Source organism: Schistocerca americana, chromosome X, assembly GCF_021461395.2.
Source record: "Schistocerca americana isolate TAMUIC-IGC-003095 chromosome X, iqSchAmer2.1, whole genome shotgun sequence".
Taxonomy (NCBI): Eukaryota; Metazoa; Arthropoda; class Insecta; order Orthoptera; family Acrididae; genus Schistocerca; species Schistocerca americana.
The window spans coordinates 850,791,419-850,819,389 of NC_060130.1; the positions used below are offsets into that span (position 1 = coordinate 850,791,419).

The 27,971-nt window shown below is 38.8% G+C and overlaps 1 protein-coding gene across 4 annotated transcripts in view; it reads left to right on the forward strand.

The window, feature by feature from the left end:
* The window catches only part of LOC124555302 (exocyst complex component 1), a 277,770-nt gene that overhangs the window by 169,503 nt on the left and 80,296 nt on the right, over window positions 1-27,971 (forward strand). For all 4 annotated transcript variants that reach the window (XR_006968531.1, XM_047129176.1, XM_047129177.1 and 1 more), the window contains 3 exons: window positions 918-1,160; window positions 21,367-21,613; window positions 26,905-27,167. Coding sequence is in view for 3 of the 4 variants with exons in the window: in XM_047129176.1 (XP_046985132.1) it covers window positions 918-1,160; window positions 21,367-21,613; window positions 26,905-27,167 (753 nt within the window). In the remaining variant the exon portion in view is untranslated. The remainder of the gene's footprint in view (window positions 1-917; window positions 1,161-21,366; window positions 21,614-26,904; window positions 27,168-27,971) is intronic.

The following is a 27,971-nucleotide window of genomic DNA, read 5'->3' on the forward strand; positions in this document are numbered from 1 at the left end:
GTGGCGATCCAGTGGCATGGTGTGGGTATGGTGAATGCCTGATGAATGTCATCTGCCAGTGTGTGTAGTGCCAATAGTAAAATTCTGAGGCGGTGGTGTTATGGTGTGGTCGTGTTTTTTCTTGGGGGGAGCTTGCACCCCTTGTTGTTTTGCATGGCACTATCACAGCACAGGCGTACATTGATGTTTTAAGCACCTTCTTCCTTCACACTGTTGAAGAGCAATGCGGGGATGGTGGTTGCATCTTTCAACACAATCGAGCACCTGTTCATAATGCACTGTCTGTGGCGGAGTGGTTACACGACAATAACATGGACTGGCCTGTACAGAGTCCTGACCTGAATCCTATAGAACACCTTTAGGATGTTTTGGAACACCAACTTTGAGCCAGGCCTCACAGACCGACATCAGTACCTCTCCTGAGTGCAGCACTCTGTGAAGAATAGGCTGTCATTCCCCAAGAAATCTTCCCGCACCTGATTGAATGTATGCCTGTGAGAGTGGAAGCTGTCATCAAGGCTAAGGGTGGGCCAACACTGTATTGACTTCCAGCATTACCAATGGAGGGCGCCACGAACTTGTAAGGCATTTTCAGCCAGGTGTCCAGATACTTTTGATCACATAGTGTATAAATGCAGAATTTTCATGTATTTGACAGTGTTGCAGTTTATTTGAATATAGTAAAATGATTATTCCTCTTGGGTCTGAGGACATGAGACATATCTTAAATATGTACCTAAAGATTCAGAAGGGAGAGTATTTGATCTGTTGGTGGCAATATGCGATTTTAAGATACTGTCTTTATATGTTTGATGTTGTGTGTGAGAGCAATTATTGATTTTCTAGATTTAATAATTTTTTACTATCTAATCTCAGACTTTGTATGTTTCTATCCTGATATAGTAAATATGTTTCAGACTCAACTTGATCTGCCTCATAAGCACCAGTCATCTTTGGTGGATGCTGACTTAACAAGTCCTCAGGGCCTGCAGAATGCAATAGCAGCAGGCAAGGCTCTGCTGGCAGCAATGAATGCAGAAATTCATCCGGCCCTTGTCCGCCTCGCTTCTGTTCAAGAACAGAGGAAGAGGTTTGAAAAATGGAAAGCAAAATTCTCACAGACATTGTCAAGACATTTCAACAATCTTTTTATACACCTGGTATGACTTTGTTGTATGTCGGTCTCTTGATATTTTCATTATGTTATTAAGTTACCTACAGGGGTTGGACAAAAATATGAAAATACCACAGGAAATGCATGGTTGAACTAAAATTCAGATACTAGCTAAGTCTGCTGGCTGTGCTGTTGTATGAGAACACGAACCGCTCGTGTGCAACATCAATTATCACTTGTGGTCAGAACTGTGTTTTGTGTAGTTGTGAGTGCATTATGTCTGAGTTAAGTAATTCAAATATGGGCAACTTGTAGGTGATTGTATGGTGGGTACTTCTGTAAACATGAGAACTGAAATGTTTGGTGTTTCAGGAGGCATTGTATCAAAGGTTCATATTGCATACGGGGACCATTCTGCATCAGTTCAATGCAGCACTCAACACGATCCATTCAGGTTTCTTTCAAATTTGGTGCATTTAAATGATCGAGATAAGAGATTGAAAACTACCCCTTTGCAGAGGTACATGATGTTCATGAAGAAAGTTACAGGTCTGCGAAGTTCAGAAATTTTGTGAAATTAATATGCATCTGTCTCAACATAAATGACTATAATTCTGGTTCTAATCCTGATACAGCAATGAAACTCGTGTCTGAAAAATCTAATTAGTGGGGCTTTACACTGATATGCAATGTGGTGGATTTCTAAGAATTTACATGTTCAAGGTCATTGCCATTAACCTTTGAATATCTTCAAACACACCACCTTCAATTTTTTGTAAAAAAAAATATATTGTATGACTCCAGTATTGTACTATAAACATGGTAAATATGAAGATGGTACACCAAGGGCATTAATCTGAAAAATTTATTTTCTGTGCATCACTACACTAACAAAATGAGGTAACAGCTATGTATCCTTTTTTTTTTTCACAATAGCAGTCATTATCATTCTGGAAAATTGGTGAGCGTTTCTTGCAGTGAAGAGACAATCGGAGAGACTTTTATTTCTACCAATCATCATTAGCTTGTTTCATGGGTGTGGCTTTTTTACTCCAACTGCAGTATACATGTGCTATGAAGTTGTATTTAATAGTAGTTTGTAAAAAAAATAGATTTCAAGTTAAAACTGAATTGTTGCAGTCCATGTAAAGTATGAAAACATGCAAGGGTATAGAAGATTTTGAGGAATGTTCCTGACTGGGTTATAAAAACAAGTGTCTTAATGTATTACTGGGTAGAAATAGAAAGCAAATATCACAGAACCTATCAACCCCTACAGGTGTTGCCTCATCTGTGCTGGGTACCTCCAGACAAGATGTTAAGTAAAAATGAAATAGCATCAGATCTGGCACTGGAATGTATAAATACTAGGCTTCGGTATTTAGGTAAATCTCCTGTGAAGAAAAAAAGGCATCAGCATGAGAAAATGTAACCAAAGCAAAAACTGAGAAAGGTTGGCTCAGTGGCACAACTGGGAAAAGAAGAGTGTGAAAAAATGGAGGAAGGGAAATCATAACCCAGTTGGAAGATAAGTTTCACAATACAGACTGTATGTGTGTCAAAATACAAATTTTGAAAGTACTTCCAAAGAGCTGAAGTATAATTTTCTGCTTCAGCTTACATGGTACAAAGAGCAAAGCAATTGAAACTTCCTGGCAGATTAAAACTGTGTGCACGACCGAGACTCGAACTCGGGACCTTTGCCTTTCGCGGGCAAGTGCTCCACCATCTGAGCTACCGAAGCACGACTCACGCCCGGTCTCACAGCCTTACTTCTGCCAGTATCTTGTCTCCTACCTTCCAAAGGCAGAAGTAAGGCTGTGAGACCGGGCGTGAGTCGTGCTTCGGTAGCTCAGATGGTGGAGCACTTGCCCGCGAAAGGCAAAGGTCCCGAGTTCGAGTCGCGGTCGGGCACACAGTTTTAATCTGCCAGGAAGTTTCATATCAGCGCACACTCCGCTGCAGAGTGAAAATCTCATTCTGGAGCAAAGCAATTAGTTGCAGAACACAGTATATTAGTGACACTAAATACAAAGACACTGTGTGAAAGAAACCATTCAACATGTATGTGATTTTTACTGTGATGATAACATGAGCCATGTGATGCCAGGACAAAAAGCCATGTCTGTAAAAGAAAATGGAATTAGTGTACATAAGCATAAGCTGCTAGTGTTATACAATCTTAAGGAACTGTATGACTCTCAAAAATACATACCCAGGTGTAAATATTGGATTCTGAAAATTTTGTGAGCTGTGGCCAAAGCACTGTGTTCTTGCCTGTGCCACTGGGAACCTTGCCGTACTTTTCTGATTGAAGGACGTAAATTGAAATCTAACAGTGTGAAGAACACACATTACTATCATAAAAGCACTGTGTAGCATTTGTTACATGCACTCCTCCACTTCCATCATATTTCTTAGGTGAATGTCCTTATTGTCCAAGTTTGACAAGACTGATTATCTTCCTGAACTGTTTGGAATGAACTGCACTGACAAAATTACATGTAAGTGTGGGCTAACAACAGGCAGTGTAGTTTTACAGACTGTAACAAAATCAATAGACAATTTCATTGAAGTGTTTGCATCAAGTTTACAAAAGTTCCTACCACACTCATCATCCAGCAGCAGTCACATATCTTTAAAATCAGTAAAGAACAACTCAAAGTAAATGAATATCCCATTGTTTGTGATTTTGCAGAGAATTTCTCCTTCACTATTCAGGATGAAGTATAGGGATTTCACTGGAATAATTCACAGCTTACAACTCACCCATTTGTAGCTTACTTATAAGACACAAATACTAACAAAATATACCATGTGTCATATGTTGAAATATCTTACTGCCTTCAACATGATACTGTGTTTATGTATTCTTTCCAGCACAATTTGATCAATTTCTTAAAATGTCACTTTCCAACTCGTAAGCCCACGGATGGAAGTGCTGCACAATACAAAAACAGAAGGACTTTAATGAAACTGTCCTATCATCAGAAAGATTTTAACGCTACATCAGAATGGCATTTTTTGCTACAGCATGTGGTAAAGGACTTGATAGGGTTGCAGGGATGCTAAAGAAGTGAGTTAAGCTTGCCATCCTCAAGCAACCTCATGAAATTTTGACATTGTGACATTTGGTTCAGTGGTGCAAAGGAAATATTCTTTCATATGTTTTGAACTATATGCCGGCTTCCTTGTGTGATTTTCTATTTTTTTTATTTATGAATTTGGCTTACTATGGACCGCATACAATTTAAGACATATGGTGTTTCTTTTTCTTACTTTTTTCCCAGTACTTCTTCATTTTCTCTCCACACACTCATCTCTGATCACTTGTCCACTCTCTCTCCTTGGTCAAGGTTTTGGCTTATCTTCTTTGTAGCTTGCACTTTCTATCAGTAGCCTTAAGCGATTCCTGTCATGTATTATTTCTTCTGTAATGCCTATTTTGTATACATCTTTCTTCAATGCTTCTATACTTCCTACAGTTTTCTTCAGTTTATTAACATAATTAAAAATTTGCTTTGTAACCCATGTTTCTTCCATTCTTTTTAAATGTCCATACAATTTTAGCCATCTCTTCCTCATTGTAGCTGTAATTTTTTTTCTGTATTTCTATATAAATCTTCATGTCTCCTTTTAATCCATATATTTTCATTGTTTTTCTCAGGACCTAGAATTTTTCGTAATATTTTTCTCTTTTTTTTCTAGTTCCCTTAGTTTGCCTTTCTTATTCCATGTTAGGCACTCTGATCCACATGATATTTGTCCCCTAATAACTGAATTATAATGTCTAATCTTTGCTTAGATGGATACTGATTTCTTATTGTAGTAGTTTTGTCTTAATTTGTATGCAAATTCTAGCTTCTTTATTCTTTCCTTTTTGTTGTGTTATACAGCATGTTGGCTTGGATCCATTCACCGTGGAATTTAAATTTATCGAATCTTTTAATTTTTCTATACTTTGTTTTCATAAATTTTTCTCTATTGTGTTTGTGTTCTATACACTCAGTTTTTTCATAAGATATTTGTAGCCCAGGCTTTTTAGCAATCTTGTGTAATAGATCAAGCATAACATTTGTGTCTGTTCAGTTTTCAGTTGTCGGTGCTATATCACCTGCAAAGGCTACACATGTTACTTCAGATTTGTTTTTTCCTCGACCCATGTTTATACCTTTTGTGTGTCTGTTTTCTAATGTATTTTCCCAGTGTTTTTACTATTTTATCTAAAACCAGGTTAAAGAGAATCTGTGACAGTATATCTCCTTGTTGAAGTCCTGTTTTTATTTTGAATAGTTCAGAAATTTTGTCGTGAAACTGAATCCTTGATGTTGTATCCATGAGCATTTGTTCAACAAGTCTTCTGGTATTTTCATCTATCCCTGATTCATGAAATATCTGAAATAGTGTTTGTATGTCAACTGAGTCGTAGGCCATCTTGAAGTCTATGAAAGTCACTACTGTGTTTTTATTTTGTATAGTTCTCACTCTCAAAGTCATTTTTAAATTAAGAATCTCTTCTGCACATTGCTTTAGACAATTATGTTACTGGTAACAAGGAGATGCCCCTCTAATTGTCAGTGTTTGTTTTATCTCCTTTTTTGTGGACAGGCTGGATCAGTGCTTTTTTTTTCCAGCAACTAGGTAAGATTCATTTTGTCCAAATGTATTTAGTTACATTGTGAATTTTCTGCCATGTGGATAAGCCCCGTACTTTGCACATTTCTGCTATTATCCCATCCTCTCCTGGTGCCTTGTTATTCTTCAGCAACTTGATAATCTTTTCTACTTCTTCCATTGTAGGTGGCTCCAATGGTGGATTTTCATGTTGTGGTTTTTTAAACTAAAATCTGTCAATAGGCTCTTCACAATTTAATAGATTTTCAAAATATTCAGCTAAAAGTTGGCAGTTCTCTTTATTGCTTAAAACCATGTTTCCATTTTTATCTTTAAAATGCGAACATAGTGACTGGAGTCCTGTTAAAACTTCTTTGTAAGTCTTATAGGAGTCCCTAATGTTGTTCCTTTTAAAGTGTATATCCATTTTTTTCTAGTCTGTCTTTGTTATATTTTCTTTTTACTGATCTGATGATTTTTGCTTTTTTTTTTCCTTTCATCTTTAAACTCTTCCCAATATTCACATTTCTTATTACTGTTCCATTTTTTCCATACCTTTAGTCGATTGTCAATTGCTTCATCACATAACTCATTCCACCATCTGGGTCGTGGTATTCTTCATGGTTATCCCATTTCTTTAACTGACCCTCTCTTTGTTTCTTTAATTTTTTCCCAATCTCCCATTTTTCACGTGTTCAATGTATCACAGAATTTATCCCGATTTTGTGTCAGGAATTTACGGTTTGCTCTTGGAAACCTTTTTTTTTTTTTTTTAAAAAAATTTTTTTTATTATTATTATTTTTTTTTTTTTTTATTCGATTGAAACTTGGTCTTTATTTCTGTTAGATAATGATCTGAGTCTATGTTTAGGGCCATCCTCACTGTGGCATCCAAGATTTCTTTCTGGTTATGAGTAGTTATTGCCACATGGTCTATTTGATAATCACCTTGATTTGGATTAGGTGATACCCATATTTTGTTCTTTTTTGCAAGTTTTCCTGAAAAATGTTGTCATTAATTTTAGGTTAAATTGTTTACAAAAATCAATGAGCCTTTCCCCCTTTCTGTTTGTTCTTTCATGTGCTGAGTAGTCTCCAACAAATGATTTAAATCCACATGTTCACTGTTCATTCTACTATGTTGATTTACAGGTGAATGTGCTTTTATAATGGTATAACATGTATTGCCTGACTTAAGTCAGAAATGAAATTCATTCTGATGGTGAGCTAAAGTTAGTTATTGATTCAGTAAGTTGCTGTTTGAACATAAATACTGTCCCTTCATATTCATATTACTGGAATTTGTAATGACTGGTTTTCCTTTGTAAATTCTGTATCCACCCGACTCAATTAAATTTTCATCTAGATACCTTGTTTCTTGAAGTGCTAATATAAGTATGTTATGTTTATTGAGGGTGTCAGATATTTTAGTTTTCCGACTTTCATTAGTGTGTTGTTGATCAGAGTGCCCAGTAGGTTTTTTTTTCTTGGGTCTTATCTTTGAAGAAGTTCTAGGAAGTTCTGACTCTTCCTTATGTGATGTTCTAGGCTCTCCACAATCCAAAGGACTAGCTGCACCGCCATGACTGGTGATGGAAGATTGGTTACTTCCTAGAATAGTTTTCCTTTTGAAATTTTTTACCGTCGTGCCTTAGATTAAAGTTTAGTTTGAGGAAAGATGGGTGAACCTTTCCATGATTAACATTCAAGTATTTAACTTAGAATTATAAATGAGGCCATCACTAACATGTGGTAGAGGCACCTTTTGTAGCCACTCACTGTGGGAACAAACACTGTAGTCTTGTGCTTTTATATAAAAGGCTGCCTCTTTTGCCAGTTCTGCCGTTCTGATAATTTTCCTCTCTGCCTTCGTTGCCATTGAAGTCTTCACTGTCATCATGGCAAGGAATGCTTACAAGGTGCTGTCACATGGGTCAAGTGAACCAAAGTTTTTTTTAACAATGTGTTACTCCTCCTCCTCCTCCTCTCCTTTTTCATCAGGGCTTGGAACTGGCTTTGTTGGAGTTTTCATTTTGTATTACTTATTAACTAAGCATTAGTGAAAACATCGACTTAATCTGCTACTTTCTTCACCGAAGGCATAAATCTCTGCAAATTGGTAGTTTTCCATCTCTCATCTGGATCATTGTGTGCACCAAATTTGAAAGAAATCTGGGATGATCAGGTTGAAAACATTTATCTGTGCTGAATTAATATGGAATCACCCACAGGGAAAGCAGTAAACATATGCTAAATCACAGTGATCATGACAGGCAGTCATTGAAGAGGACTGTAACAAAATATAAGAGAACAACAGCTGCAAAAGTCACTGCAGAACTGAATGTCACAGTCACAAAACCCGACAGCACCAAAACAACATGAAAGGAGCTCCATATGCATGGAACTGCAGGGCAAGCTGAATTCCAAAGCCACTCATCAGTGATGCAAATTTTTGTAAAATTGTGGACCTCATAAAACCTGAGCTATGGAGCAATGGAAGAAAGACATTTGGTAGGATGAATCTTGTTTCACATTGTTTCCAACTTCTGACGTAGTTTACATTCCGAGAGTGAAACATGGTGTGGGTTCGATGATGCTTTGGGCAGCCATACTGTAATATTCGATGGGTCCCATAGTTGTCCAGCAAGGTTGTGTTAGTGCTAAGGATTATGTGAGCATTTTGACTGATCAGCTCCATCCCATGACACAGTGTTTGTTTCCCAATGATGATGATGATGTATTCCAAGATGACATGTCCCCTGTTCACAGAGCTCGCATTTTCCAGGATTTGTTTTCTGAGCTCAAAGATGAATTGTCGCATCTCCCCTGGCCACCATAATTATCTGATCTCATTATCGGTGAGTTGTCATGATTTACTTTAGAGAGAGTGTTTTGCAATTGCTATCCATCTCCATCATTGTTACCTGAACTTGGCACTATTTTGCAGGAATAATGGTGTAAGATTCTCTTGAAAACCATTCAAGAACTGTATTTATCTATTCTGAGGTGAATGGAAATGGTTTTGAATGCCAGTGAGTTTCTTACACCATATTAGGCATGGTAATGTATTGCATTTCTATGATTTTGTCCAATCCCTGTATATCTTTTTATTGGTTTGGGAAGCTGCTCACCCACACCTCAAGCAACATGGCTGCTGTGGGAAAAAAATTGAGTGTTTTCACTGTTTTCTACAGAGTATTATTTTAATTAAATTGTCAGTTTATAGTATCATTATTTCTAGTTAAAACTGGAAAATAATTGGTGAGTTCCACGAGACATTGGCTCTAACATTCTTCCTTCATATCATAGTGCATTGATACAGCTCTGTATAGGTCATTTCCTTCTGACCCATAGCTTTCTACTGCAGCAATAGGACACACCTATTCATGGTTCTTGGGGCATTCTTATTTCAGTGTACAGCACCACAACATTGTGTTGCGTTGTGACCAGAGAACAACTGTAAATTTGATCGAGCGCTTGTCCTGTACTTCAGCAAATGATGAGGTGGGTGGTGGGTGATTTTAACATGCTGTGTTGTGTATTGTGTGGACTAAAACTTACTGAGTGACGTGACGAAGTGGTTAGGACACTGAAATTGCATTTGGGAGGACGACAGTTGAAATCCACTTTTGACTATCCTGATTTAGGTTTTCCGTGAATTCCACAGGAAAATGTTGGGAAGGTTCCTGTGAAAGGGCATGGACAATTTCCTTTCTTATTCTTCAAACATTCCAAACTTGTGCTCCATCTGACTTCGATGTTGATTGGATATTATATGCTAATCTTCTTTCCTTCCTTTGAACTACAGCTTCAAAATTTAGGTTGGAACTTTTTGTGTGTTGCAGAGTTCTGTTGGTACTTTTACTTAAGTATTTTATACTACTATCTATCACCCTGTCCTTCTATTTTATTGTTAAGACTTAAGTACTTGTTTTAATCAAGTGTGAGTTTGAGAGAGAGAGAGAGAGAGAGAGAGAGAGAGAGCTGTAATTTAGGCTACATGCTACAATGGAAATATTTAATTTATATCCTTTTTAGCCATGTTGATGTCATAACTATTTCAGTATGGACACTGAAAACCAAGATGGCCAGCACACTAAATCATCATTACAAAACTCCAGTTGAAGTGGGAACATACAGGAGAAATTTATGGAGAAAATGCCATGAAGAGAAGTAATGTAGTGTTGACAGAAACAGCTTTCTTCTTGCATACTTTCTACACATGTTGCCAGAGTACATTAAGGCTACAGTTATCCTCTTAAGAGTGAGAGCTTATATACCAAATCCAATGTATTTCTTCAGCTGCCAAATGTATGGTCCCACAACTCGTGCATATTTGAGAAGCCAATTCCTGAAGTTAATTCTTCAACACAAACTGATTCTGTAGGTGTTCACATGAACATTTAGAGGTAATTATGTACTTCAAGAATGCTGTTGTTAAATTTCCATCTTTATGTTCTAAATGATCAATATCTAATGTTATTAGCTCCCATAAGACTACAGAGTAAATAAGAAAAGTAAGTGATCTATATGTAATTACCCATGTACCATTTCTTCCAAAAAAGTAAACATCAAGGACAGATGGATTCAAAATACTGTCCAGCCATCCTCATTTCACTTGAAACTTTCTGGCAGATTAATGCATTGTGCTAGACCAGGACTGGGACTAAAAACTGGAATGTTTGTCTTTCACAGGCAAATTTTCTATTGATTGAACTATACAAACATGGTTTAAAAGCTGTGTTCATAGCTTTATGTATGCCAGTACCTCTCTTCTACTCTCCAATTCTCTAGGCTTTACCTAAGTCATTTCTCATCAGTATCCTTTATTCCAGGAGTGCTACTCCTGAAAAGTATGCAGGAGAACATCTGTATAGTTTGGAAAATAGAAGGAAGTTAATGGTGGAAGTAAAGCTGTGACATACAACTGTGGATTGTGTATTGTACCATGATAATTATGTTCGTAGAGCATTTTCCCATGAAAGGTGTGGCAATATATGTCATACTTGCAAAATACTGACACCAATTACTTACAGAAGAAAAAGAAAACTAGTATAAGCTGACCTCGAAGAAGAGCAGTTTGGCTTCTGGAGAAATTTGGAAATTTTGAGGCAAGAACTGAGATGATCCACACGTGAAAGACCAACTTCTGATACTAACAAATTGATAACAGTAACCTTCGTATATACAAAAGAGAAAAAAACCCATGATGTCCTTTTGTTTCTCCACCTACTATATTTGCCTCACCATTACAGCAAACAAAAAAAGGTAAAACATGGTGGAATACACAACTCACACCTGAGTATTACGGATTTTCATGTGTCGCTGGGAGAGACATTATGGAAGGAGGAACTGAGTGGCTAAATGTGAAGTTTCTACCATCCCTTTTAGATACACACCTCACAGCTGCATGGGCACTGTTTATTTTCCTCAGAATGAACCTCTCAATTGTAAGGCTTGCAAGGAATTCATGAGTAACCTTCCCTCTCAAATCATAGTTTTCCTCTTTAGTAGATATCAGTGAATAAAGTGTGCAGTGGGACTCTCATTCAACCAGGATCAGTGTCTGAGATACTGAAAAGCAGTTACTGTCAGAATCTGTAGTTGTCCTGGTCATCAGGAAAGCAATGTGCTGCAACAGGTCCTTCAATGACATTCACTTACTTTTGTCTTTCACAGGCTTTGTTCAGTTGTGACATTCTCACATGGCCTCACCTTCCAGACAGGACAGCCCCTAGTACACTGATGAGTCAAAACATTATGACCACTGCCCACCATGATGGTGGATACCCCTGGTGGCTGTGCAGGCACATGACAGGGTAACGAAAGTATGTAAGCAGAGCAGACATGGACAGGGGATCACCCTAGCTAAGATATGGGCCACAGATGGGGAAATTCATTGAGATAAGTGACTCTGACAAAGAGCAGATTATTATTATGCAGAGCCTGTGAATAAGTATATCAAAAATGGTGAAGCTGGTTGAATGCTTGTGTGCTACTATTGTGAGCACCTACAGAAAGGAGGAGGAGGACGGTGAAACTATCACTAGGCACTAAATGGTGATCTGTGGCATCTCTGCCGAAAGATCACAATTTTTGTGCACGCACAAGTATTTCGGAGCACACCGTTCATCGCCTATTGTTGAATATGGAGCTGTGCAGCAGACCACCCCTCATGTTCTTATGTTGACCCAGTGACAACATCAATTATGACTGCAGCAGGCACAGGATCGTCAGGTTTCAACCATGGATCAGTGGAAATGTGTCGGCTCTTTGGGTGAATCACACTTTTACTACACTAGATCAAAGGTTGTCTCCACAGATGCCGTCATCGAGGTGAATGGCAACTCAAAGCGTGCAGTGCCCCACGGATGCAGGCTGGTGGGAGGAGTATTTTGCTGTGGGAGACATTCTCCTGCACTTTCATGGGACCTGTGGGAGTAATTGATGGCACGCTGACAGCTGCGAACCACCTGCATCTTCCTCGATGGTACTGTCATCTTTCAGCAGTATAATTGTCCATGTCTCAAGGCCAGAACTGAGCAACAGTGGTTTGAGGAGCATTATAGTGAACTCATGTTGATGTCTCAGTGGCCGAATTCACCTGATTAAATCCTATGGAACCCATCTTGGTCACTGTCAGGTGCCATCACCACGTATGCAAATCAGTGGCCCATTATTTAAATGATATTCATGACCTGCGCGAAGATTTCTAACGCCTCATACCTCTACAAAACTACCAACAAACTGTCAGATCTGTGATACCCAGAACCAGCGATTTATTTCATTACAAAGATTGACAAATGAACTATTAAGCAGGTAGTCAAAATGTTTCGGCTCATCATTGTAGGTAGGTAATTTTATGGATTCCCTGCAGGACAAATAGGATGTGATAGCACCTATCAGAGTTTGAACAGCAAGGTTAAGTGCAGGATTTCAAGTAATCTTAGAATGCCCTTTGTTTTTTAGTGGAAATGTGAATGCATGTCAGCGGTTACAATCAGATTGGCAATGTTACAAAAGTTTAAGTACAGTCAATCTACAGAATGCCTCACACCATACAGATCCATAAGAAGTGGGATTTATAGCATTACTAATGAGGAGATCATAGCTTGAATGCTTGAGTAATACTTATCATTCCACACCAGTTTCAAGAGTGAGAGTTAATCAGAAGGTTCTCTGAAAACAAAAAAGTGCTATTAGTGAATGTTAGTAAAGAAAACAGATGCTGTCACTACTGTACTCAGAGAGGTAACCGAGTCAATGATGGAGTACTTATACAATGTATTGTCCACAGACAGGCAGTATCAGGTTTTTTCTTCTCAGAGGTAGGTAACTGACTGAGGACTGATGAGTTTTGAATCTGACAATCTAATTTATGTTACATGGTGATTATCTATATCTCTAGCAAATGCCAAAATGGTTCAAAGATGCAACCAATTTTCCTGTCCACCCATAAACCTAGCCATGCTTGCTCTCTATCTGTAATGATTTTGTCATCAACAGGATGTTAAACCATAATCTTTCCTCACACACTTTAACCTGAAATGATCCAGGGGACTTTCCTACTCAAGCAAAACCTTATTAGATTATTTTTCTACCTTATTAGATTATTTTTCTGCTGAGAAGAAGCCAACAATATCACTTAGTGGCAAATAATCATGTGACTTTTACACAAAAAAAAAAGGTTTTCTGTAACATGTCCCGATTATTATTCCTCGGAGAGCAGTGATTGGCTATGGAGTTGTGTACTACAGGGAAGCATTTTAAGTCTCACTTTGGTTGCTATTGCAGTTAACATTACAACATCCACAATGTGATTTTCAGCAAGCCTTTTTATGAAGTATTTCAGTACTATTTTGCAGTAAATATACACTGTATTTATACTAATGGCTCCAAACAGTGGGGTATAATATATACTGCACCACCCTTTTCCATTGTGATATCAGGAGTCCCCTTACCATGAAAATTCTCAGTTTATTAATCAGAGTTACAGGCAGTAATGAAGGCACTAGGGCAAATCATCATGGTAAAATGTTGCTCATCTGCTCTGAATCCCTTGGTCCATTGCAAGCACTTAAGTTTTCTAGAGGTAGAGCTTTTGTGTCATTTCAACTGGCTTCTCAGATTTGCTCCAGTTAAGTCGAAAGCGAAAGAATTTCAGAATAGTAGTACTATTCTAGTAGTATTACTCTCCAGAATAATATTACTAAAAGAATTCTGCTGCTCTTTATATGTTCCCAGTAAGTTAGTATGTATATTGTCAGCTAATTCTTCATTACCAAAAATCATTGTAGACCTAAAAGGTATTCACAAATTAATAATGCTACAACAGTAAATATTTTATAAACAGTGTAAATACATAATATACCTTATTATGAAAAGGATAATTTGCTACACATTGTGGAGATGTTGAGTTGCACAACAAAAAGACTGCTAGACAAGTAAGCTTTTGGCGAAAAGTCTCTTTTCTGAATTAGAGACACACACACACACACACACACACACACACATTTATATATATTCATGCAGACACAATTCATACACACAAGACCACTGTCTCTGACCGCCAAGGTCAGACTGCATGCAGCAACAGATCATGACGAGAGAATCAATCTGGGTGGTGGAGGTAAAGAGGAGGCTGAGGCAGGGAGGGGAGGATAGCAGGGTAGGAATGGAGGGTGGTAAAGTGCTCCTTGTGGGAGCATACAGGGACGAGGAGGGGAGATGGTAGGGCAGCTAGGTACTCGTACAGTCGGGATGTTAGACAGAGGGCAGGTGGGGCTTGATGAGGCAGTGGAGAAGGAGAGAAGTGAAAAGACTGTGGGTGCACAGGTGAAATAGAAGGCTGTTTATTGCCAGAGTGGGAACAGTGAAGAGGATAGGTGGGTGAGGCCAGGAAGGTTATGGGAACGTAGGATATGTTACTGGGACAGTTCGCACCCCAGCAGTTCAGAAAAGTTGGTGTTGGTAGGAACGATCCAGATGGCACTGGCTGTGAAGCAGTCATTGAAATTAAGAATGTTGTGTTGGGCAGCATGCTCAGCAACTGGGTTTTCCAGCTGTTTCTTGGCCACAATTTGTTGGTACCCATGGATGCAGATAGACAGCTTGTGAGTTGTCATACCCACATAGAATGTAGCACAATGGTTGCAGCTTAGTTTGTAGATCACATGACTGGACTGGAGTAGCTGGTGGTCGAAGGATGTATGGGACAGGTCGTGCACCTAGGTCTATTACAGGGATATAACCCATGATGCAAGGGTTCGGGAGTAAGGGTTCAGTATAAATAGACAAGGATATTTGAGCAAGTTCAGTGGTCAGCGGAATACTGCTGTTGGAGGGGTGGGAATGATAGGTCGTAGAATATTTCTCATTTCGGAGCACAATGAAAGGTGGTCGAAACCCTGGTGGAGAATGTGATTCAGTTTCTCAAGTCCTGATGGAACTGAGTCACGAGTGGAATGCTCCTCTGTGGCTAGATGAGAAGTCGTTGGGGGTAGTGAGTGTCTGGGAAGATAAGACATAGGAGATCTGTATCTGTACAAGGTTGGGAGGGTAATAACCATCTGTGAAGGCCTCAGTTAGACTCTTGGTATATTTCGAGAGGGGCTGTTTGTCACTATGGATGCAACGGCCACGGATGGCTAGGCTGTATGGAAGAGACTTCTTGGTATGGAATGGGTGGCAGCTGTTGAAGTGGAGGTATTGCTGGTGGTTGGCAGGCTTGATGTGGACAGAGGTACTGGATGTAGCCATCTTTGAGGTGGACATCAACATCGAGGAAGGTGGCTTGCTGGTTTGAGGAGAACCAAGTTGAGCATATGGGGGAGAAGCTGTTGAGGTTCTGGAGGAATGTGGACAGGGTGTCCTCACCCTCAATCCAGATCACAAAGATGTCATCAGTGAATCTGAACCAGGTGAGGAGTTTGGTATTGTAGGTGGTTAAGAAGGATTCCTCGAGATGGCCAATGAGTATGTTGAATATGTTAGCATAGGATGTAGCCATGTGGTTGCAATATTCTGTACCTCAGATTTGTTTTTAGGTGATGTCTTCAAAGGAGAAGTAATTGTGCATTAGGATATAGTTGGACATGGTGAGCAGGAAGGAGGTTGTTGGTTTGGAATCCGTCAGGCATTGAGAAAGGTAATGTTCAATAGTGCCAAGGCCATGGGCATTAGGGATGTTAATTTAAAGGTGTTGGCATCAATAATGATGAGCAGGACAGCATGTGGTAAAGGAACAGGAACTCTGGAGATTCGGTGGAGGAAATTGTTGTTGTCTATCATATAGGAGGGAAGTTTGTAGATAATATCAAATTATCTATTTCCAGCTGCAATCCCTCCCTTCACCAATGACCTCGATCTGTTCAGATTCCACTAGTCCTTAACCCTCACCAACATAGCCCTGCAGAACCATGTAAATCAGGCCCAAACCACCTTGCAATACCTCCTCTTAAAATAATAATAATAATTCTAACCTGTTCACATCCTACTCTTGCCTTGGACTGCCACTATCCACCACGTCTACACCAGTATCCAAGCCCCCCACATATCCCCTCATAGCTGACTAACCCTGCCTCGCAGACCTACTACATTTCCCCCACCCTCAAAAAATCCATCCTACCACCATACAGAATCCAAAACCTAAACAGACTCAAAACAGTGTCATTAACCTTTCCTCCAGAAGCCTCTTCCTACAGAAGTGTCAGTTCTTTCCAAAGGCCTTACCTTTTGCCCCACTCCAAAATTCAATCAAATTGGACTTGTTAAAGACCTTCTCTCCTTCCCCCATTTCCTACTGTGGAAACACTTGTTCACCATCAACCATACCAATCAGACTCAACCAGAGGCCAATGTTGAAGCCTGCCTGACTCAATCCACTCCTCCATCCAACCATGATCCACACCCACTGCCCCTAGATCTCCCCCTCTTAACTTTTCAGAATTTCTTAACCTCAAACCTTGTCTCACCATAATTCCCCAAATCCTTCAACATGCAAGGTAACTTTACTTCTGCAGAAAGAAGTGCAATCCACTAACTAAAAACTGAGCCCATCCTTATAATCATACCTGCTGACAAAAGCTCTGCCACTGTGGTTTTCAACCACGACAATTGCCTGCTGGAAGGACTCCACCAGCTATCAGATTCATCCATCTAGAAACCCTGCCACAGTAACACCATTCCAGATATCCAGCAGGATCTCTAGCCTCTTCTCAAATCCTAAGGCCCTCCCAGACCCTCTACTGTGCCCCCACTGAGACAACCTCTGGTCTCGTAGACCAGCAGCTTCAGCCTATTATCCACAACCTACCCTCCTATATGAAAGATACCAACCATTTTCTCCACTGACTCTCCACAGTTCCTGTTCCTCTACCACATGGTGCCCTGCTCATCACTATTGATGACACCTCCTTTTACATAAAAATCCCTAATGCCCATGGCCTTGTCACTATTGAACACTACCTTTCCCAATGCCTGACGGATTCCAAACCTACAACCTCTTTCCTGCTCATCATGACCAACTATATACTAATGCACAATTACTTCTCCTTTGAAGGCATCACCTAAAAACAAATCTGAGGTATAGTAATTTGCACCCACATGGGCTATCTTGAGAAATCCTTCCTGACCATTTAGAATCCCAAACCCCTCACCTGGTTCAGATTCACTGATGACATCTTTGTGATCTGGATCGAGGGTGAGGACACCCTGTCCACATTCCTCCAGAACCTCAACAACTTCTCCGCCATATGCTCCACTTGGTTCTCCTCAAACCAACAAACCACCATCCTCGATGTTGACATTCTCCTCAAAGATGGCTACCTCTGTCCATATCAAACTTACCAACCACCAGCAATACCTCCACTTCAACAGGGGCCATCCATTCCATACCAAGAAGTCCCTTCCATACAGCCTAACCATCCGTGGCCCTTGCATCCATAGTGACAAGCAGCCCCTCTCGTAATATGCCAAGAGTCTAACTGAGGCCTTCACAGACAGTAATTATCCTCCCAACCTTGTACAGAAACAGTCCTTCCGTGTCTTACCTTTCCAGCTATCCCCCACCTCCCAAATTCCCACCGTATGGTCACAGAGCAGCATTCCCCTTGTGACTCGGTACCACCCAGTACTGAAGCAACTGAATCACGTTCTCCATTAGGGTTCTGATTACCTCTCATTGTGCCCTGAAATGAGAAATGTTCTATGACATATCCTTCCCACCCCTCCAACAGCAGTATTCTGTTGCCCGCTTAACGTACACTATATGCTTGTCCATCCCTATTCAACCCTTACTCCCAAACCCTTGGCTCATGGTTCATATCCCTGTAATGGACCCAAATGCAAGATGTGCCCCATATACCCTTCCACCACCACCTACTCCAGTTTGGTCCCAAGCATCACCTATCCCATCAAAGGCAGGGCTACCTGTGAAACCATTCATGTGATCTACAAGCTAAGCTGCAGCTACTGTGCTTCATGCTACATCGCTGTGACAAACAACAAGCTGTCTATCTGCAGCCATGGCCACCAACAAACAGTGGCCAAGAAACAGCTGGACCACCCAAATGCTGAGCACACTGCCAACACAAAGTTCTTCACTTCATGACAGCTTCATCGTGTGTGCCATCTGGATCCATCCCACCAATACCACTGTTTCTGAACTGTTCAGGTGGAACTCTCCCTGCAGTATAACCTCCATTCATGTAACGCTTCTGGCCTCAACCTTTGTTAGTCACTGTCATTCACCCACCTATCCCCTCCCCTGTTCCCACACCCGCACTACATAGCTTTCCATTCGAGCTGCACATTCACAGTCTATTTACTGTTCTCCTTTTCAGCAACCCCCCCTCCCCCCTCCTTCCTCCCAATTGTACCTAGCTGCCTTACCTTCTCTCTTACTCACTCCTGTATGCTCCCACAAACAGCACTTTACCATCACCCACCCCTACCTCCGTATCACTCCCTCTGCCCACCCTAGCCCCCTCGTTAGCCCCGCATGCCATATTTCTTGTCCCATCATGCTCTGTTGTTCGCAGTCTGGCCTTGGTTGCCAGTCATGTGTGTGTGAGTTGTGTTTAAGACCTTTTGGCTGAAAGCTTACTTTTTAGCAGTATTTTTCTTCTTCCTTTCTGCGACTTACATCTGCACTATATGATAAGTAGCAGTCTATACTTTTCATAATTTTGTCATTATTCCATCCTGGATTTTCCACTGTTTGATTTTTCATAATATACCTTATCTACATTGACTTTGATTCCACTGTACTTCTTTCAAAACTTCAGAAGGTCAGTATCCAAGTTATTTCATCTCTCTTTCAATATGTTTGCATGCAGTTATCTTCAGAAATTATGTACCTGCTTTCTTTTTCGTACTTTGGCTTCCTTATCTTTTGACCCCTCATCATTATGATCTTTGTGGCATTTTTACAATTCATTGTGGAGATTAGATGTTCCTCCACATTTGGCAGATGACACCACACACAAGCTACAAATTGATTGTTTTTTGTTCTCTGCTCTTTCAAAAACCTACAACTGCCTATCTCCATTTTGAGATGTATATAAAGTTTTTAACCCTAGAACCAAGGGTGATTTCTGATGTTTCTGTACAAAAATCACAGTGTTTTTATTCGATACTTAGTATAGCTGTGAGGATAGAATTAAAGGAATGTAACAAGGTAACCAAAAACTTAATTTAGAGTTGATTTTTAATTGACTTTCAATGCAATTAATGCAGGAGATATGAAAATGGCATTGAGTGCTATAAAATCAGAATAAACATATTGATAATTTTTCTGATTGAAGCAAGGTTCCATGCACAAGCTCATGAATATGCTTACAGAATTGCTGGTGCAATTAGATTAGTGTGTAAGTTGTGAGAGAGACTGGAGGATGTGTAAAACATGACTCGCGATGTTTCAGACCAAAAGAAAATGATTCTGAAGAAAACCTTCATTGTTCCAGAGCAACAGAAAAAGATTCGATGGAAAAATAGCAGCCTACGATGTTCTGAATTAACAGAAAAATATTCAGTGGCAAAATAGTGACTTCTGATGTGCAAACAGTGCAGAAATTATGTCTGACGGGATAACAGCGGGAACCACAAAATTGTCTGGAAAGAGCTGAATGCTCACATTTGCGTCACTGTCAGCTTGAGAATTAATTACATATCTAATAATACATATGTAATCATGATGTCCAATAAAGCACTTTTTGCAAATATAATCAACAAACCTGTATAAACTTTAACATATTTGCTTCTCTCTATGGCACAAAAAGTGTATTACAACACACAGTGTCAATATCCATCTGGTGTCTTTAGTGTAAGTACTGCCTCATCTGTTTCCTGATTGCTTCCCATGATAGCACTATAGATAACCTGATGGAGCACACTAGTCAGAAGCTTCAGTTCACTCATCAGTTAACCCTTTATGGACAGAATTGTTAACCAATGAAGACATAATATTTTAAGTGCTATATTTGTGTTACTTAAGGTTCACAATAAAGAAGTTCGATAAAAATACATATTAGTCATCTTTAAAGCATATATTTTGTAGCATTAAATATCTGGAACAGTAGGAATTTGAGAGTCCAGATGAATTAAACATTGGTTTCTTTGTGGAAGTTCAGAAAACAGGTCACTGTTTTGTCACTATAAAAATGAACTTTACACTGCTCGCAGACAATACATGGCCTTCCCTTGAAATGTGGCCCTGCCCTTGCAGTTTTACATTTTGCTTCTGCTTCTCTGCTCAGGCACAACTGGCCAGTTACCTGCATTGTCCTGGCAGACAACTTGGCTCTGGAAGTTACACGAGTAGGCCACCAGTGGGTGTTCTTGATTAATACTAACACATAAACAAGTCTAAATAATACAGATTAAACCCAGAGATAACCTTGCCATTTTCATTACTGTTTGGTGTACCACCCCTATTCACTGGTGCATAATTGTCCTCAGTATCAATGGACAAGCCACTCGGGCAATTACCGGGTGGTTATAATTAAAGTCCAGCCACTCACAAAGGTCCAGTGCAGGCTGTAATTATCATATGGCATTGAAACTTGGCAGATATTGTAACCCATTAATCCAGAACTGATTTACGCTGGCAAAAAAATTAGTTCCAATTTTGGCAATCAGATGCAAATCTGACACTGTGAATGGAAGAAAGATGTACAGAAATGTTTCCATATGTAATGGATTAGGAATGGGACATGGAAAGAAAAGATCAAACAGATGAGAAAGGGATATTGTAGATTTTATTGTTAATTGCTGCTTACACAATTTGATCGATATGGGCATTAGAGATGTCGATGAGGTGCTGTACAGTGCCAGATTTGCACCTTGTTGCCAAAATAGGAACTAATTTTTTTCCAGGGTAAGTCAGTTCCACATTAACATATCTATCCAGATTTGCTGTCACTGGACCTCAATAGGAAACACAAATTCTTGGGATAATTTCTAACATAGTAAAAAATTTAGAGATATAAACTAAAGTTCAAATTATTCAAGTAAGTACTTCATAAAGTTTTTTGGAGCATATATGTAGATATTGTTTAATTATCATTTTAAATTTTGATTGACTTTTTGATACTCTGTGTTCTTAACAGGTAAACTAACAGGATTTTTTTTCTTGCCAGGGCAATGATATTGGTCAAACACTGAGTTTTCATGCAAATGAATTGTTATTGCCAAAACACAATTCAGTTCATCGAGAGCTTGAAGTATATACAGAATTAATGCACTGGTGCAAAGCCATGGACCGTAAAGCTTATTTAGCTTTAAGCAAAGTTTATACAAATTCCCTTAGCAAATTGTATGAAAGAGATATTAAACAATTTTTTGAAGAGGCAAAACAACAGATATCTGGAATGAGGGAACGAAAAGGTAATGGTGCTTTTGAGGGTACAGAATCACTCTCATATTATATTTTCTGTGTGGTTCACTTGATTCAGATGAGTAATTTATTTTCAGATGACTTGTTAAGTTTTTCATTATAATTAGTATGGAACAGTTTTTCTTGTGTACTCTTTGGTCATTATGAAAATAATGACATTAAATTTGAATTGAAAGAGATTAGATTTTCAAGGTCATTCTAAATAATTCTTTAGACAATGAATAAATTTCTTTGTGAACTCCAAGAATAATAGCAATATTTGTCATTGTCACAGATAAAAGGAAATAAAATTTCCGTTATATCTTTAATATGATTTGGATGTCATGCACAAAAAATATTCTATTCAGTTGCTACTTTTCCATGAGTAGCAGAAAGTTCAGTGTAAGTCTGAGTGATTGGGATGAGTATTATTGTCTTAATCTATCAATTAATTGTGAACATTACACTTTTGCACCCATGGCACAAGTGCTATAAAATGGCAGCTTATAAATAAAATTTATCATGAGGTGAAAATTTTGTGTTCAAATATTGCAAATTAATATAAATATTAACAGCAGCAGAATAGCTAATTCTGGTGCTGAAAAAACATTTTTCAAAGGAGCTGGTGGATGGTTTTTTTGTAGGTACAAGAAAGACAAATTACAGCTTAGAGATTAACATATATTGAGGTGACTTTTTCTTTTCATAACACTTTGAGACAACATTTTTGAGTAAACAGTCAAATGTAGTTCTATCATTCCAATAAAAGGATTGCAAGTTGCTAGTAATTTAAAAGTAATCATTTTTTAAAATTTTCAGGCCAATAATGTTTTAGTTCTACGTTCATGATGTAATCGGGACTAGATTTTCAGGAGAGTAGTGCATGAAAACTACATGACATACAGAAAACAGATGCATATCATTGGGCATATTATCTCTCCAAGTTTCTAATTCACATTACAGGTGCTCAGTATGGGCACCATTTATGATACAGAAAATATCAGTATATCCATGCAATTAACTGAAGTCATGGACATGAAATCAGCAACAGCCTGGTTTTTAAATCTGTTCACTGGGTTGCTTATCTGCAGCCATAAACTGATTTGATGTGATAATACAGAGTAGATGATTTGTTTGTATGTTCTGACATGCCTGTTTCCTAGTGCAATTATGCGCATATTACTGATCAGAACTTGAAGAGATGCACTATACACTGATATGTCTAGTTTTTTCGTAGTCATCTTCTTATACCGTAGAGGCATTTATGAGTGACCCTGTGTTTCAGTGAGAAAACGAAAAGGAGTATGCAAGCCCTCTTTGTAGCGTTTTGGGTGCCTCAGTTTCCCTAGTCTCCATGTTCAAATGGAATATCACTCATTGAGCAGCTTGCATGTACTTGGTTGTCAATTTGTTTGATAGTCCTCTAATAACCACTGTTGATGTTTTATGGACTCCCATAGAAACTGTGTCAGGATTCATTCCTCATGAATGTATCCAAGCTCTCTTTTTTCACTCCATTCCAGAACATGTAGAGGCTCTGATTGCTGGAGATATGTGCTTCAGATGAAACTTAATTCTCTAATTTTATCCATTTCACTGCAGATAGTTTGCTGGGCCCACAACGGAAAACTATTGAAATGTAGATATTTATTTCTTCACAACAGCTATGCTATTCATTCTTTTCTTAGAGCACAACAGGTTTCAACTTATATAATTTCATTTTCGGGTGCACTTCTTGGACATACTCTTCTTGCTTTTAATAGTTTCCACAATGAAATATTGTCTTAAAATATGGTAGAAGAGAGATTCTGGTCATATGTAAAGTGCACCAGTGGCAAAAAAAGTCAATACTGTCACTGCATGATAGTGATAACTTAAATCACTTAATAAAACCCAGCCTTCTAGTCCATACTGAGCACCAACTAGGTTCATTTTAGAATATTTCAGAATAGGCGGATGCAATAGCTCCATACTTAACAATTGTATACAACCGTTCACTCGACGAAAGATCCGTACCCAAAGACTGGAAAGTTGCTCAGGTCACACCAGTATTCAAGAAAGGTAATAGGAGCAATCCACTAAATTACAGGCCCATATTGTTAACGTCGATATGCAGCATGATTTTGAAACATATATTGTGTTCGAACGTTATGAATTAATCTTGAAGAAAACGGTCTATTGACACATAGTCAACATGGGTTTAGAAAACATCGTTCCTGTGAAAAACAACTAGCTCTTCATTCACATGAAGTGTTGAGTGCTATTGACAAGGGATTTCAAACTGATTCCGTATTTCTGGATTTTGAGAAGGCTTTTGACGCTGTACCACACAAGTGGATTGTGGTGAAATTGCGTGCTTATGGAATGTTGTCTCAGTTGTGTGAGTGGATTTGTGATTTTCTGGCCGAAAGGTCACAGTTTGAGGTAATTGATGGAAAGTTATCGAGTAAAACAGAAGTGGTTTCTCTTGTTTTCCCCAAGGTAGTGTTATAGGCCCTTTGCTGTTCCTTATCGATATAAACGATTTGGGCGACAATCTGAGCAGCCCTCTTAGGTTGTTTGCAGATGACGCTGTTGTTTATCAACGAATAAAGTCATTAGAAGATCAAAACATGTTGCAAAATGATTTAGAAAAGATATCTGTATGGTGCAAAAATTGGAAATTGATCCTAAATAATGAAAAGTGTGAAGTCATCCACATGAGTGCTAAACGGAATCCATTAAACTTTGGTTACACAATAAATTGGTCAAATCTAAAGGTCAGAAATTCAACTAAATACCTAGGAATTACAAATATGAACACCTGAAATTGGAAGGTATGCATAGAAAATGTTGTGGGGAAGGCTAACCTAAGACTGTGTTGTATTGGCAGGACACTTAGAAAATGTAACAGATCTACCAAGGAGACTGCCTACACTATGCTTGTTCATCCTCTTTTAGACTACTGCTGCATGGTGTGAGAATCCTTATCAAATAGGATTGACGGAATACATTGAAAAAGTTCAAAGAAGGGCAGCACATTTTGTATTTTTGCAAAATACGGGAGAGAGTGTCACTGAAATGATACAGGCTTTGGTCTGGACATTACTAAAAGGAAAGGCATTTTTCGTTGTGACAAAATCTTCTCACAAAATTTCAATCACCAGCTTTCTCTTCTGAATGCGAAAATATTTTGTTGACACCTACCTCCATAGGGAGAAATGATCACCATGATAAAAAAAGGGGGGAAATCAGGGCTCGTACGGAAAGATATAGGTGTTCGGTCTTTCTGCACGCTATACGGTATTGGAACAATAGAGAATTGTGAAGGTTGTTCAATGAACCCTCTGCCAGGCACTCAAATGTGATTTGCAGTGTACGCACATAGATGTAGATGTAGGAGGCTAGCTGAGTAGACTACGAATTGCTTCTGGCAGATATCTTCTTTCATACACCCTATAGATGCTTCAGCCTCTTACATGTTAAACAAAACCAGTGAGACAGGCAGGTCAGGTTGCAATGATTTTTCGGCTTCTCACTATTGCACACTAAAGACTGTTTCCTCCAGAGAACCTATTCACCCGCTCATCTAAATATATTGTATACAAAAATATCAGAAATGGCTGAGATGTAGTTCTCTGAAGATGTGTATAACTGTTATCCTTAAATTTTACTAGTTTATGAGGATTTGTCCGAAAGCTAATGACGTTTTCAGCCTTGGTTATGGGCCTGTTGATGACTCAATGCATCTACTATTTGACGACTTGTACCTTTACTCTTAAATTATTTAAAGCTTGTAAATATGGTCCTTCAAATAACCTAGAACTTACACACACCTACATGGTAGTATGTAGGAAACATTCCCACACTGTTGAAAATAGTTACACATCATGTCATGGATAGTGTGAGGCAGTAAAATTTGTGGGTGGGGGCTAATATTGTTCCATGAATGCTTAGCCAATGCCCTAAGTCCACAAGATTGGTTGCAAATTGGTTCAGGGTGCACAATAGTCACTCAGTGACATTTGTGTGCTTAGTGACATTGAGGGCAGATGACCTGGGGGATCACACAAGTACCGCCATATCTGTGGAGAGTTCCTCAAGCTATTCTGACACAGTTTGGAAGAGATGGGATAGTGCAGTGTCGTGATAAAGGTTCAAGTGGGTGAGTAATTGGATGCAGATACAGAACCTTAAGTTTCTGTATGTTTTGTCACCAAGAGATGATTGCTGACATACCACTGCCCCCACATAAGGATACCTCCACCATCTGCCTGAAAATGCACTATTAACAAGAAGGTGTTCAATGTGTGTGTCCCCTGGCATCATCATGTACCAACACACAATGTAACTCATAACTCCAGATGAATGCCCTTCATATTTTGAGTGTCCAGTGATGGTGGTTCTGTCCCCATGCTAATATTTGTGGACTCTAACATGTGGTTAGCAGATGTTGTTCTGCATGGGGTTGCTGCTCACATATATAGCTATTTTACTCAGTTGTCAGTGATCATTGTGGATATTTGAGAATGAAGCCACCTAGATTGTAGGTTTTTTTGGCATTCATTTTCTTGCAGTTGTCACTGAAATTTGTTCTAGAAGTTCTAAGCTTTGATCTGATGATGGCAGTAGCCTACACATCATAATAAATGAAAGTATATTAAGTGATGTAGAAGACTTCTAAAAAAGGTATTAAGCCTGTAATGAGATGTGCAGTTGTTACTGGTTATTTGGTTGGTACAGTACTGTTACAGAGGTATTTGGTAAACTTCAGTAGATGAACAGAGCTGAACAGCATGTTTAGGGACATTTTTGGGGTTTAGATTGTTTCTACACAAAACATTCCTAAAAACTTCTAGAGCATGTACAGAAATATGAAGGCAGTGAGCCTTTCTATGTAACACATATGTATGGAACAGAAAGGAGTGTAATGAATACTCATTTGAAGCTACTGTTCACATACTTCTGTGGTGACTTGTGGAGTACGGGTGTGAAAATAAAGGATTTGTTCCAATCTCCAACACCACTCTTATTTGGCAATAATTGGTTGTTTGAAAGTAATTTTTCTCATGCCATTCCACATGTAAGTATGCTTAACAGTATGAAATGTGACAGTGAAGCATATAAGGCCTTGTAATGGCTGTTCTACCAGGATGAATGAAACTAAATTTCATCCTCTGCAAGGCATCACTGTGATATTTAGGAGTGGCACTGTCATCCATCAGTGGATGGAAAAATTTGCCCAAGGAGCAAATACAAGTATACCTCCTATTACTTCAGTAATAAATAAATGCAGTATTTATGTTAGATATTTTTGTTTCAGGTAAGGGCAGTGGATCGAATCAAGACATCACAGGGAAGTTGAAACAGCAAGCTCAAAGTTTTGGGCCAGGGAAAACATCAGCCCCAGTTGGACTCCTTGGAATGGAACGTGACCAGTGGTGTATAGAGATAGATCAGGCTGAACGCCAGCGGTTTGATGAAGTACTTGAGAAAGTTTTGGCACAGTTGGAACCTGTTTGTCTTGAAGAGCAAAATTTTTGCGTCAGCTTCTTTCAGTTGGATGTGTTGAGCCCATCTACTAAGGTACATGATTTTTAAATGTGAATTAAGAAGTGGAGTAGAGAGTTATTATAAAATTATTATTGTACAATTATTTGTATGTTCTTATTCAGGCTAAAATCAATGTCGAATGATTTAATGTTGAATGAAATTAAGCTTAATGAGAAGCTGAGATAGGCGGGTACTAGAGATGTTAAAGCATCACAAGATTCTCATAAAAGTACAATGAACAATAATGTTAGTATGTCATAAGATTCTCATAAAAGCACAGTGAAAAATAATGTTTGTATATTGCATCAGAATATCAGGGGATGAAAAAACAAAGTGGATGAGCTTCTTCTTTATTTAGAAGATTTAGAAACTGGGTACATCGATGTGCTACACCTGTCTGAACATAATATCATCACAGATATGGAAAAGGTAAATGTAGGTGGATGTAAGCTTTCAGCACATGTAAGTGGAGACACTATGGAGAGAGGAAGAGTTGCCATATATGTTAAAATTTATCATAGTGTGAAAAATTTAAAAACGAAGAAAATTTGTGTAGAGCAACATATAGAAGCGTGTGCATGTGAGCTTAAACCAAATAATGGTACTTTTATTTTGTAGTTGTATATCGGTCCCCATAAGGAGATTTTCAGCTATTTTTGAAAAACTTTGATTCTGTGGTGTGCTGTCTATCAGACAGAAGGAAGCAGATTATTGTTTGTGGAGATTTCAGTGTAGATTTTCTGAAAGAGTCCAATAGAAAGCTTGACCTTGAAGTATTGCTTGGGTCTTTTAATTTGATGTCAGTTATTGATTTTCCTACTTGGGTGGTACAGGGGA